Source organism: Typopeltis vanoorti, chromosome 2, assembly GCF_054136105.1.
Source record: "Typopeltis vanoorti isolate ZY-2024b chromosome 2, IOZ_Tvanoo_1.0, whole genome shotgun sequence".
NCBI classification, from domain to species: Eukaryota; Metazoa; Arthropoda; class Arachnida; order Uropygi; family Thelyphonidae; genus Typopeltis; species Typopeltis vanoorti.
In genome coordinates, this window is record NC_143550.1 from 104,941,480 (window position 1) to 104,959,624 (window position 18,145).

The window sequence follows — 18,145 nt, forward strand, 5'->3', positions numbered from 1 at the left end:
ACTGATTTGGAGGAAAATTGTAGATAGGAAGTTAGTAATGATGTAAATTTTTCATATAGTATTATCATATCCTGTACACCCCTTGAGGGTACATGTCAGGAATTTGATGATTATGGCTAAAAATGAGGGATGTGCCAAAATATTCAGTTTTGCTTTGGTATTCAAGAAATTGGGGTGTTTATCAGATATTCAGTATTCAGCCGGTCAGCAGAAAAATTTCTGTTACAGTGCAACAATAACAAATGCAACCAATCGGAAAAAGCCTCCCCCTCATCTTGCATGATCATTCAAATAGGATTTTTAAATACAATGTTCTTTGTGAAATTAAAGGATAGTTTATTATATTGAAATAGAGGATAGAAAGTGAAGTTACGAAAATTTACCAGCTAGCTTATGAAAAGAAGACAAGAATCAAGGTTACCTTGGTTTGCACTATATAAACAACACAAACTCTACCCACAATTCTTATATTGATCTTTTATTAATGCATTGAGTAAATTTCACTAGCTTGAAACACCAGTCTTCAAATTGACCAAGATAAAAAAAAAATTACAAGCAGAAGTGAAGACAAGATCTCATTCAATGCTGTAACTATGTTAGAAAGTTAAATTCATCATCAGTGATAAGTGCATAATAAACTATTAAACTACAGAGCTGAGAAGCTTATCTTAGCTAGATAATATAATAGACAGTATTACAGATTCATATATTATTATTATTAAGACAGACTGCATGTATATTATTATTATTAAGACAGACCTCCAGGGAGTCATTGAGGGAGGCCACATTCATCAGCTATCATACTTGTTCTTGAATTCATTCACACTGCTTGCACACACACAGCATCCGATGGAAATCCATTCCAATCACGCACCACTCTATGAGAGAGAGAAATCTAGCCCTCATCTCCTTCTTAGCAGCATTCATTCTTATCTTGCAAGGATGCCTTGTTCTTTCCCCCCCCTCCATAAAATGAAAAATTCCATCAACTGCAATTCTATAACCCTTTGACAAGCTTGTAAGTCTCAATAATATCATTCCTCTTTCTCCTGTTTGCTGGTGTCTGCAGTCTACAAATTCTCAGTCTGTCTTCATAATCAGTATTCCACAATCCTGATATCACATTTAATACTTTACTTTGTGCTCTCTCTCTCTCTCTCTCCACTGTATCAGAATCTCGACAGAAACCAGACCTGTACACAATAGTCCAGGTGAGGTCTTATCAAGGCCTTATAAAGAGGCAAAACGACATCCTTATTTTTGCATGTGAAAGTTTGTTTCAGCATTGCAATTATTTTTTGAGTTGTATTTGCAGTCTTTGCTATGTGGTCCTTGAACTTTAACTCTCTATCTACTAAAACTCCATGATCCCTAGCCTGATCTGTTTCTTCTATCATAATCCCACTAATATAATATGACATTGAATATCTAATCATGCCGAAGTGCATGACTTTACTGACATTGAACTGACATCAATTATCCCATGCCCACAATTCCGGCTTATTCAAATCATTCTGCAAGTCTAGCTATATGTTGCTTGTCGAATTCTTCCCAATGTCATTAATGTACAGATTGAATAACAGTGGACCGATCCTTGTGGCGCATCTCCCATATACCACTTTTTGATATCTGTCAGTCAGCCTTCCTGTTATCCATGATAATATTTTATAATCCAAACCTATATTCTCCAATTTATGCAGCAGTCTTCCATTCTGTATTTTGTCAAAAGCCTTAACAAATTGCAGATATTTCATGGTGTATCTATTCCCCTTGTCTAGCTGAGTGGTAAAATTATTATAGAATGTGAACAAGTTACTAAACCATGACCTTCCCTTAGTAAACCATGCTGTTTATTGCAAAGTAGAGATTTTCTGTCAATCCATTTCTGAATGCAAGCCCTAACTAATTTTTATGGAATCTTCGCCACCACTCCTGAGATACCGATGGGTCAATAGTTGGATATATTGATCTTTGCACCACCCTTGTGCAATGGGATTACCCTACATTCTTTCCACTTCTGTGGAATCTTCCCTGTTTTGAGACTCAAATTATATAACCGATTTAAAGGAATTATCAGTTCAACTGAACAAGCTTTAGCATCCAAGCTGATATCCCATCACTCCTTATTGCTGAATCCTTATTCAGTTTGTGCAACAGCTGTAATACCTCCTTCTCATACATCTCAATTTCTTCATCCAGTGAATAGGTAGCAGTGAACTCAATGTTGCATATACCAGATTTTAGGAAAATAGGCACTCATTAGTTGAACAACCTCTGCCATCCTCACACCATCTGCATTCAGTATTCTTTCATATTCATTCCTTCTTTTACTTGCAGTATATTGATAGAATTCTTTGGCAATGTCTTTAGCTTGTAGAGCCACTTTCTTTTAATACTCAGACTTAGCTTTCCCACTTTCCCTACAACAGTTGTGGCTCTTCTAGCCTGCTGTTTATAATTTTCATAACAAATATCATCTTTATGCACATAGTATTCTTTCCATATCATCCTTTTCTTATGAATCTCTTGCTTAATAAAATTACATGTCCATTTGACTCCTACCCTATTTATTCTTTGAACTCTCAGGACACTGTGATATTGCATTATTTAAGCATTTTGTAAATGCTTCCCATGCACGTCGATATACTTCCCATCCAGCAACTAATACCATTGAACTGAACTTAGTATACTCCTCAGTTTGGCATAATTTCCTGCTTAGTAGTTTAGCATGTAACCTTTCCTGAATGGAACATTCTTAAACTTAGCTACTTCCCAAGTGATTACTGCATGATCACTATAATCAAATCTAACAACCCAGGGTTCCTTCTGTCACATGCTCTTGAGGAAGTTGTTTTGCAATAGCTCAATAAATTCAGTTTCATTCTTCTCATGAAATTTACTGCTACCCTTCATTATGATTATTCTTTTTTGCTCTCATCGTCCTTATTTGATGATGCATTTCTTCATCACTAGTAACTGATCCACCAGGTCTGTAACAACACCCCACTATGTATTTGATATTGTTGGATTCCACCTCACACCAGATTGCTTCAAACTCACTGCCACATGAAATACTATTACTAGTATTACAATCATAGATCTCAACACTAACTGGATTCAAGTCATCCAATATCATTAGAGCATGCCTCCCTTCTTTCCTATCCCATCTATCCTTTCTAAAAATACTGTACACTCAATACCAGTATATTTTATTGCAAAATGCAGAAACAAGCAAAGGTAATAAATCCTTTCCATCCCACAGGCATTTGATGGGGTTGAGGTCAGGATTCTGCACAGGCCAGGACAGTCATTTAATACCCACCTCTTCACACCATTCCATAACAGTTGCAGCTTTGTGGCATTGTCATCTTGATAGTAACGTGGGTTTGTTCCTTAAAAACTCCACAGTGTGGGCAGCACCTGATTATCCAGAATATCAAGATACTAAGCTATCTTCATGGACAATAACCAGTGAACCCACTCCACACTAGCTGAATGCACCCCACACCATTACTCCTCCACCATCAAACTTTACTGTGGGTACAACACACTGTGGTAACAAGTGTTCACTAAGCTGCCTCCATACCCTGCCATCAGACCGGAAACAGGTGAACTTTGATTCATCACTCCAGAGTAACGTTTTTCACTGGTCAATTATCCAGTTCACACGCTCTTTGCATCAGGCCAGATGAACTGCCTTGTTCATTGTTGTGATGTTCATCTTGTGTGCTGCTTCTCTTCCATGGAAACCCAGCAAATGGAGTTCTTTTTGTACAGTATGAGCTCACCATGGTGTTACTGGTGCTGTGGAACTCATTGTGGAGGGTCTGTGTCGAATGTAGCTGGTTTTGCATGCCACCTGTTTTAACACCTCCTGTCTCTGTCAGTCATTTTCAGTGCCTGCACTAGTGATGCTAGAATGTCTCCATTTATTGATCACATCGCCAATGGTTGATTTTGGATGTTTCAGTTGAGCGGCAATGGCACCTATGGACATGCCACCAATGTGAACAGTCCATGATGACACCTCTCTCAAAGTCACAGAGTTCATGTCATGTTGCCATACCACTGTATTCAAATGCTATGATGAAATACTTCCTACTATCTGTATGCAGGTTTTTATTTTGTTAACAAACCTGGAATGTTCAATAACTTCAAATAACAGGAATGTCCAGACAATTGTTGGTTTTGTGTGTGTGTGTGTGTGTGTGTGTGTGTGTGTGTGTGTGTGGAAACTTGGAGTTTCAAATAAAGAAAGGAGTTTATGAGAATACTGTCCTCGGCATTGGAGTTAAAAACTTTCTTTCCAAGTTTCTTAAGTAATGCATGAAATATGAATTGATCTGTTTATTATATAATGCCGAAATGAATACATTTAGACTCTTCTATAAACTCTTAAACACTGACTGCTGTTCACTTATGAAAAATACAATTCTCTGAACAAGAATTGCTTTGGTATTGAATGAGGATTCTTGTTATTTTATGGTTTCTGCTTGATCTCTTATGAAAACTAACAGATTGAAACAACTGTCAGGCCAGTGAAACCTTAATCAAAAGAACTATCACAACTCAGATGCCTAAGATTATATTCTCATAAGCTCATCGGTCGGATTTCAAAACTTTCAAAGTTTCTATATATTTATTTATTGATTATTTATTTTCATGTGGGCACATGATTAGGTCACTTTCTGAAGCACTGTGGTCACTGCTTCAGCAAGTATTATTAGACATGATTTTTAATCTTTCTTCATTCTGCAGTTTGGCTGAAGTGCTGAATATTTGTCTAAAGCATATAATTAATTAAATTTTTTACACATTGCAAGTCATATTTTAGAAACAAATATTTTGAACAAAAATATACACTCATTAAAATTTTTATCAACTTTTAATGAGCTTATCTAGCTATTTATTTTTTTATATTTTTTGAAAACATTTGTTTCTAAAATTTAATTCAGTATACTTTGGCCAAATTTCAAACCAATTATTTGGTATTCGGTGGTTCAGCTAATTCCCACTTGCTTCATCCCTACTAAAAATATCACTGCATCATTCTTCTGATACTACCAGTTATTCTAAAATTTTTGATTTCCTTTCTTCAGATTTTTCTCTAGTTCAACTTTCATAAAGTATATTAACCTTACTTAGTTTCTGATGTTCATTCCAGCTGCCTTCCATTTAATTACACTGCTTCAGCAAGTAGCAATGGCAAGGCATTTGTTACTAACAATGATCTCGCAAAAATTGTTCATGTGTCTATTCAATAATACCAAACACTTGATCTCCTGCTCTCGAGCGTTTTTTTTTTTTTTTTTAAAGAAATCCTACCCACAAATGGTTGCCATTTTCTCTTGCATGTTAATTTTGGCCATTTGCATGTTAATTTCTCTTTGGCCATTACAGGCTTAAAATTGCCTGTAATGGCCAAATAATTTGGCACATTTGAAACCTGTTTATGCAGAATGAAAAATTTGAGTTTCTGTGAAGAAAAACCCAACCACCTACATATGAGAATGGCTAACTCAGCTTCACTTCAAAAGCTTGGTAAAGGTTCTTTATATCCTAGATGCGTTTGAACCTAGGTCTTTCCAACCACCAACGGGCATAGTCAAAATTTACTAAGCTATGGAGACTAAACTAAAAATGTGCAATAGGTTTATTACCTATTAGTTTTGATATACCATACATGAAGAGCTAAATAATCTGATTCCCTGCTCGAGACCAAATAGGCCTTTTTCAACCCACTTCAGGCCTCTGATAAAGCACATGGAGATGGATATAGGGTTGGTGATGTGGATAAGAGGGTGGTTGATGGAGAGATATTGGAGAGTAGTTTATTCAGGAAAAGAGTCTGGAAGAAGGTCTGTGACCAGTGGCATGCCACACGGCTCTGTTCTTGGGCTGCTACTGTTTAATTTGTACATTAATGCTAGGAAAAGATCTGTAAGGAATTGTTAGGTTGTTTGCTGATGATGCAAAGTTGGGTAGAGCAATAGTTAATACAGATGATGTTAAAATTTTGCAGGATGATTTGAATAGACTGGCAGTCTGGGTAAAAGCAGATTGGATGTGAATTTAATGTGACAGAATGTATGGTTATGCATTTTGGGGGGAAAAGATTACCAACTGTATACCACATTGATGGAACTATATTCCAGGAAATTGATGAAGCCAAAGATTTGGGAGTGTTAATGGATAAAGACTTAAAGTTTAGAGGGCACAGAGGAAAAGTGGCTAAAGCAGCTCATCAGTTTACTTGGTTACAGAAGAATACTTTGACAAGCAGAGACAAGCAAGTTATTATTCCTTTGTAAATCATCAGATGTTAATACATTTTGGTCATCTACAAATAATATCTCTTTGCTTTTGGATGATTGTAGTCCATATGTGCTTCTGTTTCAAAATTGCTTTTATCCTTGAGTTATGACAGAGTTCCAATGATCCTGTCACAAGTTGAACAGGTAGGAATAAGATATTCTTACCTGTTCAACTTTACAGTTAACATGCCTGAATGCTAAAATGTGTGTCTGTTTTCTTATAACTAATTATTATTTTTTTTGTTTATAGTAAAATAATGCAATGTACAAATGATAACAAAATTTTTGTATACAGTAATGTTATACTATAAACATAAGTATACGGGTGGTCCCTGGGTTACAGACGACCTGACTTATTCCGTTCCGTACTTATGAACAGGCTCCTAAGGTCGCGATGAGGATAATTAATAATTGAATAATTAAATTAATAATTTGGGAACTTATTTCCTCCGAACTGTGTCCTCAGTTCTGTGATGATTTTTGTGGCTTTTTCTTTTGTTGTTTAAACTCCACAAAAACAGTAAAATATCCTCTTCATAATACATCTCTCTCTGACTGTGTCCACCTATATACTTATAATACCATCCAGATTTCCCTTCTTACATTGAACTTCTCTTGACACGTACATCTTATCATTATTTGCCTCACCTTTCAAAATATTAGGCTTTGTTCTGCTCCTAGAACTATTTATATGAACAGTTTCTTACTTTGTCAATCTTAGATCCATCCTGAATGGAATACTGCTTCCATGTTTGCAAAAATGCTCAGAATTTAAAAAATTCTAGACTTCATTCAGTATGATTAGATCAAATTTCTGTCTCCAACTCCCCCTTGTTTGGAAAGAACAAGATTCTCTCCTGAAAACCCAGGTTTTTAATCCCACAAAAAACAAGCAAGCTGGGAAGAATTATATACATATTTTTACAACTAAGACTAACCTCAGTTAGCCTTAGTTGCTTTGGCCATAATTCAAACAAAACCTAACTCTTTACACTCTCCAGTACCTTTGCTTGGTTTCTGTTGTACAGATACTTTCAAGGACATTGTTTATTTCCACTTGCATCTATAATTCCATTACATTTTCTCAAAATATGGGTAATTAACAGCAACAGTCAATTCCTATTCAGTTCATTTAGACTCAGTACTCACTACTTATCTCATTCATTCTTTGCTGCAATTTCCTGGAAATAACTCTCCAGTAGTATTTTCTAGAAGTCTTTCAAAAAAAAAAAAAAAAAGGAAAAAAAAGTAACCTTCATTTTCGTATAACTGTTGGTCTCTTCATGTTATTGTATTATATAGGTATGTAATCATACTGCACCAGTGGGTGCATGCACACACACACACTGTAGGTTCTGAACATTTTCGTAGATGGAAATAAGTTTTCAAAAAACAGTATTGTGTTTTTGCTCTTAGTATAGTAAAAACATTTTCTTTCAGATCCTGAACTTTTGCTCTCAAGACAAGAAGCTGTAGAAGCTGTACGCCGCAAACTTCAAGAAAAACATGATATTTTAGCTGCAAGGCATGCCGAAAAATTAAGAGAAGTATGAGTCTTTATTATTAAAATATAAAAGATATATCTTCTTGTAAGCAGAGCAGTCATGATAACTCATGCACACTTGTTGCATACATATGGTTTTTCTAAAGATAGGGAGGATTCTTTATTACTGTCAGCTTCTAAGAAAAATTCAGTAAGAGTTCAGTGCAATGACAAAATATACCACATTGATAAGTTGTCATTTTGATGTATACGAAGTGTGGCTATTAAATAGCGAGACTGATTGCAAAAACGTGGTTTATTATTACAATTGTACAACTTAATCATTATCCCCTTCAACATACTTCCCTCCTCTATCTATACACTGTTGCATACAAATTTTCCATTGTTGGAAGCAGTGCTGCAAGCCATCAAGTGTTATCTGCTTCAGTAGCGCCGCAGTTTTCTCCTTTACCTCATCCACTGACTGAAAACGGGTGCCCTTCAATGCGGATTTCAACTTTGGAAAATGGTAAAAGTTACACGGAGCTAAGTCCGAGTTAGGTGGACGGTTCAACACTGGGATCTTCTTATCAGCAGGTACTGCTTTACAGACAGTGCACTATGGGCTGGAGCGTTGTCCTGATGGAAAATCCAAACATTGTTCTTCCACAGATTGGTTCTCTTCTCTTCTTTCTCACTCGTTCTCTCAGCTTGGCCAGAACCTCAAGGTAATAATGTTGGTTAGCTGTCTGACCCTCTGGTACCCATTCAACCATTACCACATCATTGATATATATATAAAAAAAAAAAAAAAAAAAAAAAAAAAAAACCCGATCAGCATTGCCTTCAGTTTTGACTTGCTCGTTCTTGCTTTTTTCATTCTTGTGATGGAGTTTTCAAGTGCATCGATTGTCTCTTTGTTTTTGTTTCTGGACTTGGCTCCATGCGACTTTTAACTTTTTCCAAAGTTGAAATCTGCATTGAAGAGCTCCCATTTTCAGTCAGCGCTACTGAAGCAGATAACACTTGATGACTTGCAGCACTGCTTCCAACAATGGAAAATTCGTATGCAACGGTGTATAGATAGAGGAGGGGAGTATGTTGAAGGAGATAACAATTAAGTTGTACAATTGTAATAATAAACCATATTTTTTATTATTGTTGTTATTTAATAGTTATTTAATTATCTTGTTATTTAATAGCCACACCTCATATATCTGTTATCAGAAGCCATCTTTCTCTGTATATCACTGATACATACCCATATATATACTTTTGTGTATTACTGGGGGAGGAAAAAAAATTATCAATGATATAATCATAAAATTCTTTGACTTGTAATCAAGTGACAAGGCAGTTTTTGTTTTTCACATTTGTCATAGTTGTTAGAAACAATCTTTATCTAAAATGCGTTAAATTTTGATAATACGGTAAAAATTTTATATAGCAGGCATGCATAACTAGAAGTCTGTTTTTATAAATGTTTGTATGCACATCAATATAATAATGTGAAATACAGACACATTATTTGGCCTTGAATCATTTTCTGCAGTCATTTTAATAATACAGGGTGTTTCAAAAAGAATGTCCTGATTTTTTTTAAATCTCGTCATTCTTTGTGAAGCCCTGTATATCTGCATTGTGGCTCACTCACCCAGGAAATAATGCAATACTTTGACAATTGTTAGAGTACTACATTATTTTCTGGTAACTTTTTCTTTCTTTGCCATTCATGGTTAATAAATTACATTTATTAACCATGTACATTTATTTTCAGCTTTATTTTTATTTACACAAAGACATTTACTATCGTTTGTTTGTCATGTACTATTTTTGATATCATTTTCCAGCATGATTGATTTTTCCATTCTTTCTTGATGTGTGATTGCTTTATGAAACAACTTTCATTGCATAATATAAATACATCAAACAATCTCAGAATGGGGTCATCATTTTGTGATATGCATCCTCAAGAGATGCATGTGATAGTACCACATAATTAAATTTACATCATTGCTAATTTTCTGTTAACAGTTTTCTTCCAGATTAATCTTATTTTTTCAGCTTTCCAATGCTATCAGATACTACATATTAGTGTTACTCTGCCTTTCTGGCACCAAACATTTGGTTTGCTAATCCTTCTTTTACTACTCTTTGAGTGATTATACCACTTTAGAAATCTTTTATGAAAAATAATCCCTTGAGGATATACCAGAAAATGGTGATTAATTAAGATGGATATGGATGTTCTTATTTACATACATACTTGGTTTCCTGCTGAATCATGCACAAAAATACAATTCTCCACATTATGAATGTGATTGAATATTAATGGAAGCAAATGTCCTGAAAGACCAAACAGTATTTTATTATTATTAAAAAAGTGAAAAGTCCTTTCAAGACTGAAAATTGAACATTATGTGCTGTTTAAGTTAGATAAGTAAATATTTTTCAACCAAGTGATTTGAAACACTGATCTTGGATTTCACCAATAACCTGCTCATTTGCCTATCAATACATCATTTTTTTTTCTTTTTCAATGATGGTTATGAGTGTTTAATTGTTGGCTTCTTTAAAGCAGTTTGTGAAAATGTCTTTATGTAAATATAGTGATTATATTATTACATCATTCATTCACTCTTAATATTACTACAAAATTAATTAAAACTGTAAAGTGCATTTTAGTACATAATACTTTAGTTTATAAATCAGAATATTATAGTTTTTTAACAGCTGACTAATAACAGTTTTGATGGTGATCAGGTTTACATTATTAACTGAGGCTTTAAGAAAAAATAAATATTTCCTGTTTCAAATGAAAAAATTGAATGCAGTTTGAGATTATTATTGGCTAGTTAAATTTTTTTTTATATACCCTGAGTTGCTATAGTTTGAGTAATTATTGAATTTTTTTTTCCCATATTTAAACATTGGTTTGTATAGCATCTTAATTTTTCAGCGAGAAGAGCAGAAAAGAAGAGAAAAACTTGAAGAATGGGATCGTTTACAACAAGGCAGGCTGAGCCGTTCTAAATATCACTTAAATGAGAGTGAACAGGCATCACCTTCGCAAGATCCAAATAATAAAGAGAAAAAATTAAGAGGAGATTATAACCCATTAACGGGAGCTGGTGGTGGAGTGTGTTACCGGCCACCTCGTCGAGGAGGAACTGGAGGTGGCGGTGGTGGATGAGGTTAAATATTTGTATACCAGGTAAGTTAGATTCATCTTTGACAATACTGGAGTTGTAGATCATGACATTTCATCAAATGATTTTTGTTATATATGTTGCCTTTAGACCATCTGTATAGACAAATTTGGGAAGATTGTTATTCTACACGAAAACAAATTTTCCCAAATTTTTGCACTAGAATTATTAGATTTATTTATGCACTAAGAAGTTACAGATGCTTATCTCTGAAGCTACTCTAGAGAGAAGCATTTTTTAATTAATGAATAGGAAATAGCCAACCATTTAGCAGAGAGAGAGAGTGGTGTACCAGGTTTTTTATTTTAAGTGTTGCAAATTATATGAATTTTATATGTACACCTGTGTGAATGCTTTCTTTGAGTTAAGTATTCTTGGTTGTGGTGGCAAAATGATCAAATCAGGTGGAATGAAAAATGCCAATCCTGTTTTTCATATCTTAAATCTGAATGAGATAGCCGCTAAAAAATGCAAGGGCACTTGTGCCCTCAAGATGACTCTACCATTCACATGTACAAACAGCAGATGCATCAGAAATAAAGAGAAGCAATTTTTCATATTGGTTAGGTCACTTAACCAAAAATTACAGACAGTAGTGTAACTCGGTTGACAGGAGAGGATATGGTTACAGTGATAGAATGTAAGGGATATTATATTTTTAGAGAGGGCAGAAGGAATGAAATTGGAGTCCTGATGATAGCATAACTGTAACCATCAAGAGTTGAAGAAAGGCAGTAACCGTAATGTGGGGGGCAGTGTGTTAGATGCAATCTAGTGTGAAATGGAGACTAACAGGACCAAATATAGAGTTGTTTCTGCTATAGGCCTATGGTTGCAGAAATAGTTGTAGAGTGAAATGCATTGGAAAACTAGCTCATTGAACACAAGGTTTAGTAATCATAGACGTATGGAGACCATCTGGAAGGAGGAAAGAATATGTGGGTAAGGGAATGGAATTCATGCAGCTACTGTCAAATAATTATCTAAAATAGCACATAGAGCAAACCCAAGGTATGAGAGTGTGGTTGTTTGAGCGATCATCCATTCTTGATTTGGAAGAGGAAGGGATAAGCATATGGAATTTCATTTAAGAAAGGCTATTTGTGGAACTGCAGAGTGAGTGAGTGAATGATTATGATCAGTACCGTGACATCAGAAACTGCAGGAGATGGATAGGATATGTTCAAGGGAACAGTATTAGAATGCAGATTCAGAGTAGAGTGGATAAATCATGTAGGAATAAAATGAGTGACAGAATCTTCACCAGTCACGAAGATACTTTGTTTGCTTCCCCTTGCATAAAGGATGGAAATGAGAATATAATATTTTTTCAAGGATAATATACTTTGTATCCCAGCAGTAAAACTTTTTGCATCTCTTTCTGATTCTGGAATATTTAATAATAAGATGATGCCCCATTTTGCTACTTGTATATATGAAATATGAGTTCTGCATTGATTTAATCTTAGTATTTAGCCTGAGTCTAGCTCCCATTGATGTGAGAACCTTAATAAAGGTTGAAAACCCATCCCATGAGCCTTCGTATACAAGTGGAGTATTTATGAAGATACTTCATATGCGAATTCATGTGCTTATGGGTAAAGGATTAAGACAAGAATCTAGTTTCTTATCAAGTATAATATGAATCTGTGACATTAATAAGCAGAAGCTGAAAAAAGAATGTTGTGGAAGGAATATAAGGAGAAATGTGATCAGCAAGGCCCATAAACAGTTAAAAACACTAACAAAAAGGTGACCGTCCAGCATGTTAAAGAAAGCACATCAGATTATCAGATTATTCAGAAGACCAGAGGAAATCCTGGAGTTCTTTTGCTATGTAATGAGTAAAAGTGACAGTAATTATGGAAAGATAACTTCAATGAATGCAGATGGTAAGAAAGTATTTTTTTAAAAAAGAGGAGAAATAATTGAATTACTGAGGAGTCATTTTACAAGGATTATATTATCCTTGTGGGGATAATGTAGTGACTGAGGTGAGGTAGAAATGTTGAGAATAGAGGTAGAACTGGAGGTGCTCAGGATATTAGAAAATTGTGATGTAAAAATCAACATTGAGATTAAATGGAATGGCTGGCTGTCTATTATGAGAAGATGCAAAAGCATTGGTAGTTCCTCTGCATCCTAATTGCAGTAATGTGAATGATATCGCTTACCATTATTGCAATTCATTCTTTGTTAAGTGTTTGCTGCAGTACTATAGTACACTATATAATTGCATTTAAAATTCAGCATTTAAATAGAAAATGGCTCATGATTTAAACTAAAACTTAACCTAAAATTAAAATGAGAAATTTCAGGGGATCAATTAAAGGTCAGAGTTAGGTAACTAGCTCCAATCGGAGCTGATTGAGGACCTCCACAGCATTTTAAGTAATGCAGAGAATCAACCATGGCTTCTGATTCAGTATCCAGTCCTCACCATCTTATAGTACACCCAGCTGTTAGGAATTCACCCAAATAATGAATATATAAGGCTGAGTTAACAATTTGAGACTTGTCTTTCATGCTATGTAACCACACCCTTAGTTTCCAGGAAAGATGTTGAATCCTCTTCTTGACTTCATGAGCTGTGAAATCTCACTTGTGTCTATACAGTAAGATTCCATTACCAACTTATGTTTGTCACGTATCTCTTTTCTGTTATTCAAAACTGAGGGAACACTACACCTCAATGTGTCTTCATGTACACAATTTCATGGGATAGATATCACCTTGGTTATTTATCTGCATTGGATCTTTTCAGATCTCTTCTCTTCCATACCCAGGTGACTGTATCTGAACCCTGTAGTCAGCATACAGTCTTATCAAAGCCTTTTACAAGAAAAGAATAACCTTATTACTACAAATGTTCTCTTCAATATCTCTCCCTATCTCTATCATCACCTACCAACTCTCCAGACACGTAGCAAATTATCATTTAATATAAGACTTTGCCAGCAGTATCTTCAGTCTAAAATACATAACTTTGCACTTATCTACACTAAACTGATTCATTTTAATTACCCATAACCAGTTTGTTCAGATCAGCCTGTAAGAATTCTGTATCAGAAATGTCCCTTATTACCCTTCCTGTCAACCCAGTATTATTAATATACAAATTAAACAGCAGCAACAGGCACTGTTACTGTTGTTTAATTTGTATATTTGGATCCCAAAATTTAAATATCAAGGGTGGCCCCAAAATATTTTGGAATTTTACTACTTCTTTAAACTGTTGAAAAACATTATTCAACAAAATACAGTCAACTCTCACTAATATATAACAAACTGTTCCTGGGGGTTCTTAGTTTGTTATGGTGAAAATTGACTGTATATAGCATTAAGAGTATTTAGTACCTCATTTTGTTGAAGTTTCCATATAGTCATGATGATATTTCATGTATAAATTTTTTGTTTGCTTATGTTTGGGTAAAATTAGAATGAAAACTGGAATATGATTTCTTTTCAATATCTTAATCTCCTTCTCAGTGAAAAGGAAAACTTGTAACTGTTTCTAATCTGGAGTATTGTAGTAAGATGGTGATACACTAATTTGATACTTGTGTATGGAAATATGACTTCTGCCTTTTGAGTTAGCGCAGTACCACCACAAGTCTAGCTTCCACTGATTTCTGTTGTCTCTGAGGTCATCCAGACAGCATTTGCCCTAAGAGTAAATCTGGTTCCTTCTGGCTTGAGCCTGGTTCTGACATGTTAGTAGGCTCTTGTGAGAGCTGATGTTCAGTGTATGGTGGGATATTTTTTATTTATTTTTTCCTGCTGTGTATTGCTTGTGTTTGAGTGATGAGAAAGTGAATTTTTTAAGATCACTTATAATTTATTCAATTTTTGGAGTCTATGAGAACTTTATGAACAAATTGTTCATCAAAATCAGTCATGGTGATGATCCTTGTCTTAATGCATGATTTTATACATACATGCCTGGAAAGGAAGTGTGCATACCAGGACATCTTGATACAAAGTCAGCCTTTATATACAGGTAGCCTAGTTACGAAGATATTTTGTGTGCAAACTTTTATTTTCTTCATAATTTGAGTAAAATGAAGATGAAAACGAATACAATTTTTTGGATAAGAGATAGAACAATTTCCAACTCAACATCTAGAAGAAGAAACCAAACATCAGAAGAACTGAAGATAGGAACCATCAATATAAGGAATATTAGTGGAAAGGAAATCAAACTTGCAGAAGAATTGGAAAAGTATCATGTGGACATAATTGGCATTACTGAAACAAAGAAGACAAAAACAGGTGAGATACTAAATAAGTACAGAATGTTATTTTCAGGCAATAATGATCAAGAAAAGAAAGGGGTAGCGATAGCATTCAACACCAAATATGAAGATAAACTTCTTGATTGGAAGGTAGTTTTCCCATTTCAAGTAGAACTTTGAAATGGGAAAATGGACAGTGAAATTTATTTGTGCCTATGGTCCTACAGAGGATTTGAATTTGGATGTGACCATTACGTGAGGGAAAACCTTCAACATCCATCACAGAGACAATGATCAACACAGCAGCGATTATCATCAAGGAGGATCGCAGAATTACAGTACGCCAGCTACATGTTGTCCTGAATATTTCTGTGGGAAGTATTCACTCAATCATGGCTGAACATTTGGAACTGAAACATGTTTGCGCCCAATGGATTCCCAAACTCTTGACACCGGAGCAAATGCAGCATCGAGTGGATGTGTACACAGAATGGAAAGAAAGACTGGAACAAGAAGGCGACAACTTCTTAAAATGCATCATTACAGCAGATGAAGCTTGGTTGTTATTACCTTACAATGAAACAACAAAGCGGTGAATGGAAGCATCTGTCTTCGCCTACCCCCAAGAAAGCAAAAACTGTAAAATCAGCTGGTAAAGTTATGACCATAATGTTTTTTGACTACGAAGGCATTGTTTACCGACACGCTGTAGAACCCGGGAATACTGTAAACGGCTCATATTATGCGGACAATGGTACAGCACGTCAAAAAGGAAGCATTCATTGCTGAAGAATGGCTTCTTATTGCACCACGATAATGCAAGGCCACATGTTGCTGGTTGTGTAGTGGACGTTTTGCAGAAGAACAACATAGATATCCTACCACACCCTCCATACAGTCCTGATCTTGCACCGTGTGATTTCTGGCTGTTTCCTCAGCTCAAGAAACCACTAAGAGGCTGTCATTTCGAAAGCAACAAAGCATGTGTAAAAGCTGCGGAGGCGGTTTTGAAAGAACTCTCAAAAAATGGACTTTCATATGTGTTTTAAGAAGTGGACGCAACGTTGGGACAAATGCATCGCATCCTCACGGTAGTTACTTCGAAAAAGACCATATAAATGATGACGATTGAAGGTAATCTGTTTTCTGTATAAATATAGTCTTATAACTTATTGAACAGCCTACGTATGTGTGAAAGCAGCTAAACAAAAGTCATGGGAAGACTTGCGTCTATCAGGCAAAGTGTTCTGGAGGCTATTGAAAAAGCTTAGAAATGGAGGAAAGAATACTGTAAAAGGAATCAAAGATGATAAAGGTGACATGAAAACTGAAGATAGGCATATCCTATATGTCTGGAGTGATTACTTTGAAAAACTGTTAAATGAACCAAGCAGCAACAGAACCATGCTAGAAAATTTTCAAGAGGGATGCAAAGAGGACTACATATCAATATTTGAGATAGAAAAAAGGTGTCAAAAACTTGAAATGTGGAAAGACGGCAGGAAAAGAACAAGTTTGGGTTGATAGAGGTTGTCAAGATCAGATTTCCACTTTAAGACTACTAGGTGAGAAATTGTGGGAATATGACATGGATCTGTACTTAAGTTTTGTAGATCAGGAAAATGCATATAATAAGGTGCCCAGAGTAAAGCTTTTCACAAGACTTCAATTATATGAGATGAATGGAACATTATACAGACCAATACATAGTCTATATTTAAGTTGTTAGTCAGCAGTTAGAATTGAAGGAAATACAGAAAGTGATTGAATGTAAAATCAGGAGTAAGACAAGGATGCACATTTATCTCCACTTTTAGTCATCATCTATATGAATCACTTTATGAGAGAAAGTGGCAGTAGGCTTGACATTAGAATTGGAGATGTCAAACTTAGCTCTTTGCTTTTATGCAGATGTATTCCTAAACATATTTTAAGTCTCTAGGATTTTTGAACTAAATTGAATAACTGCTGTAACAAATTTGGCATGAAAATCAGCAATAAAAAGACCAAAACTGTGAAAATAAGCAGAGCATAGGAAACTTCAGCTGCATTCTGAATGGAGATCTTGTAGAACAAGTAAAATATTTTAGCTATTTGGGCACAATTTTTAGTGAAGATGATAGGTTAAAACTGGAAATAGATAATAGAATAAGTAAAACTGTATGGTGGGTAGCCAGCATGGTACTTACACTTTTCACAAGGTGGATGGAGCCCCCACCCCTTCATTATTTTGGACCCTTAAATTGGCCCTCCTTTTTCGAGGCTCCCGGCTAGAGCCTCGTGTGCCTGTGCATAAATACAGCCCTGGTAGCTAGCTGAATAAATTTATATGGAATAAGAGAGAAATTAACCAAAACACCAAACTAGCAGTATACAAGACATTGTTCAAACCAGTTTTAAGCTATGGATCTGAGAGTTGGGTTAGAAATTAAATGCTTGATCAAAAACTAGAGACCACAGATATGAGGGTTCTGAGAAAAATTAGAGGAGTGAACCAATGGCATCAATGGCAGAATTATATTAAAAATGAAGATATTAGAAAGGACTTGACATTATTAGCATTGTAGAATGTGTCAGCAGCTGATCTATGGTGGTGGTCACTTAAATAGGTGACCAAAGGTTAGCAAAAACAGGTGCTTTGATGGCAGGAGAGAGATCCAGAGAATGACCAAGGTCTAGGTGGATTGATTCAGTCAGAAGTGCCTTTAGAAGCATGCAATGTTAGATATGACAATATTGGAGTGCTGACATGTAGAGATAGTTGTAGAAATTTTTTTCATTTTGTTATAAATTAAACTTTTCAAGAAATTATATTCTTGTCTAATCCTTATCTGGTGTATACAAACAAAGTTTGCATGTGAAGTATCTTCATGATTAGGCTACTTGTATGTAGAGGCTAATGAC

At 35.2% G+C, this 18,145-nt stretch overlaps 1 protein-coding gene across 1 annotated transcript in view; it reads left to right on the forward strand.

Annotated features, from left to right (window-relative positions):
* The window catches only part of LOC150109306 (selenoprotein S-like), a 56,463-nt gene that overhangs the window by 29,378 nt on the left and 8,940 nt on the right, over positions 1-18,145 (forward strand). The window contains exons 3-4 of the mRNA XM_090407274.1: positions 7,755-7,861; positions 10,757-11,011. Of these exons, the coding sequence (XP_090263400.1) occupies positions 7,755-7,861; positions 10,757-10,990 (341 nt within the window). The 3' untranslated portion in view covers positions 10,991-11,011. The remainder of the gene's footprint in view (positions 1-7,754; positions 7,862-10,756; positions 11,012-18,145) is intronic.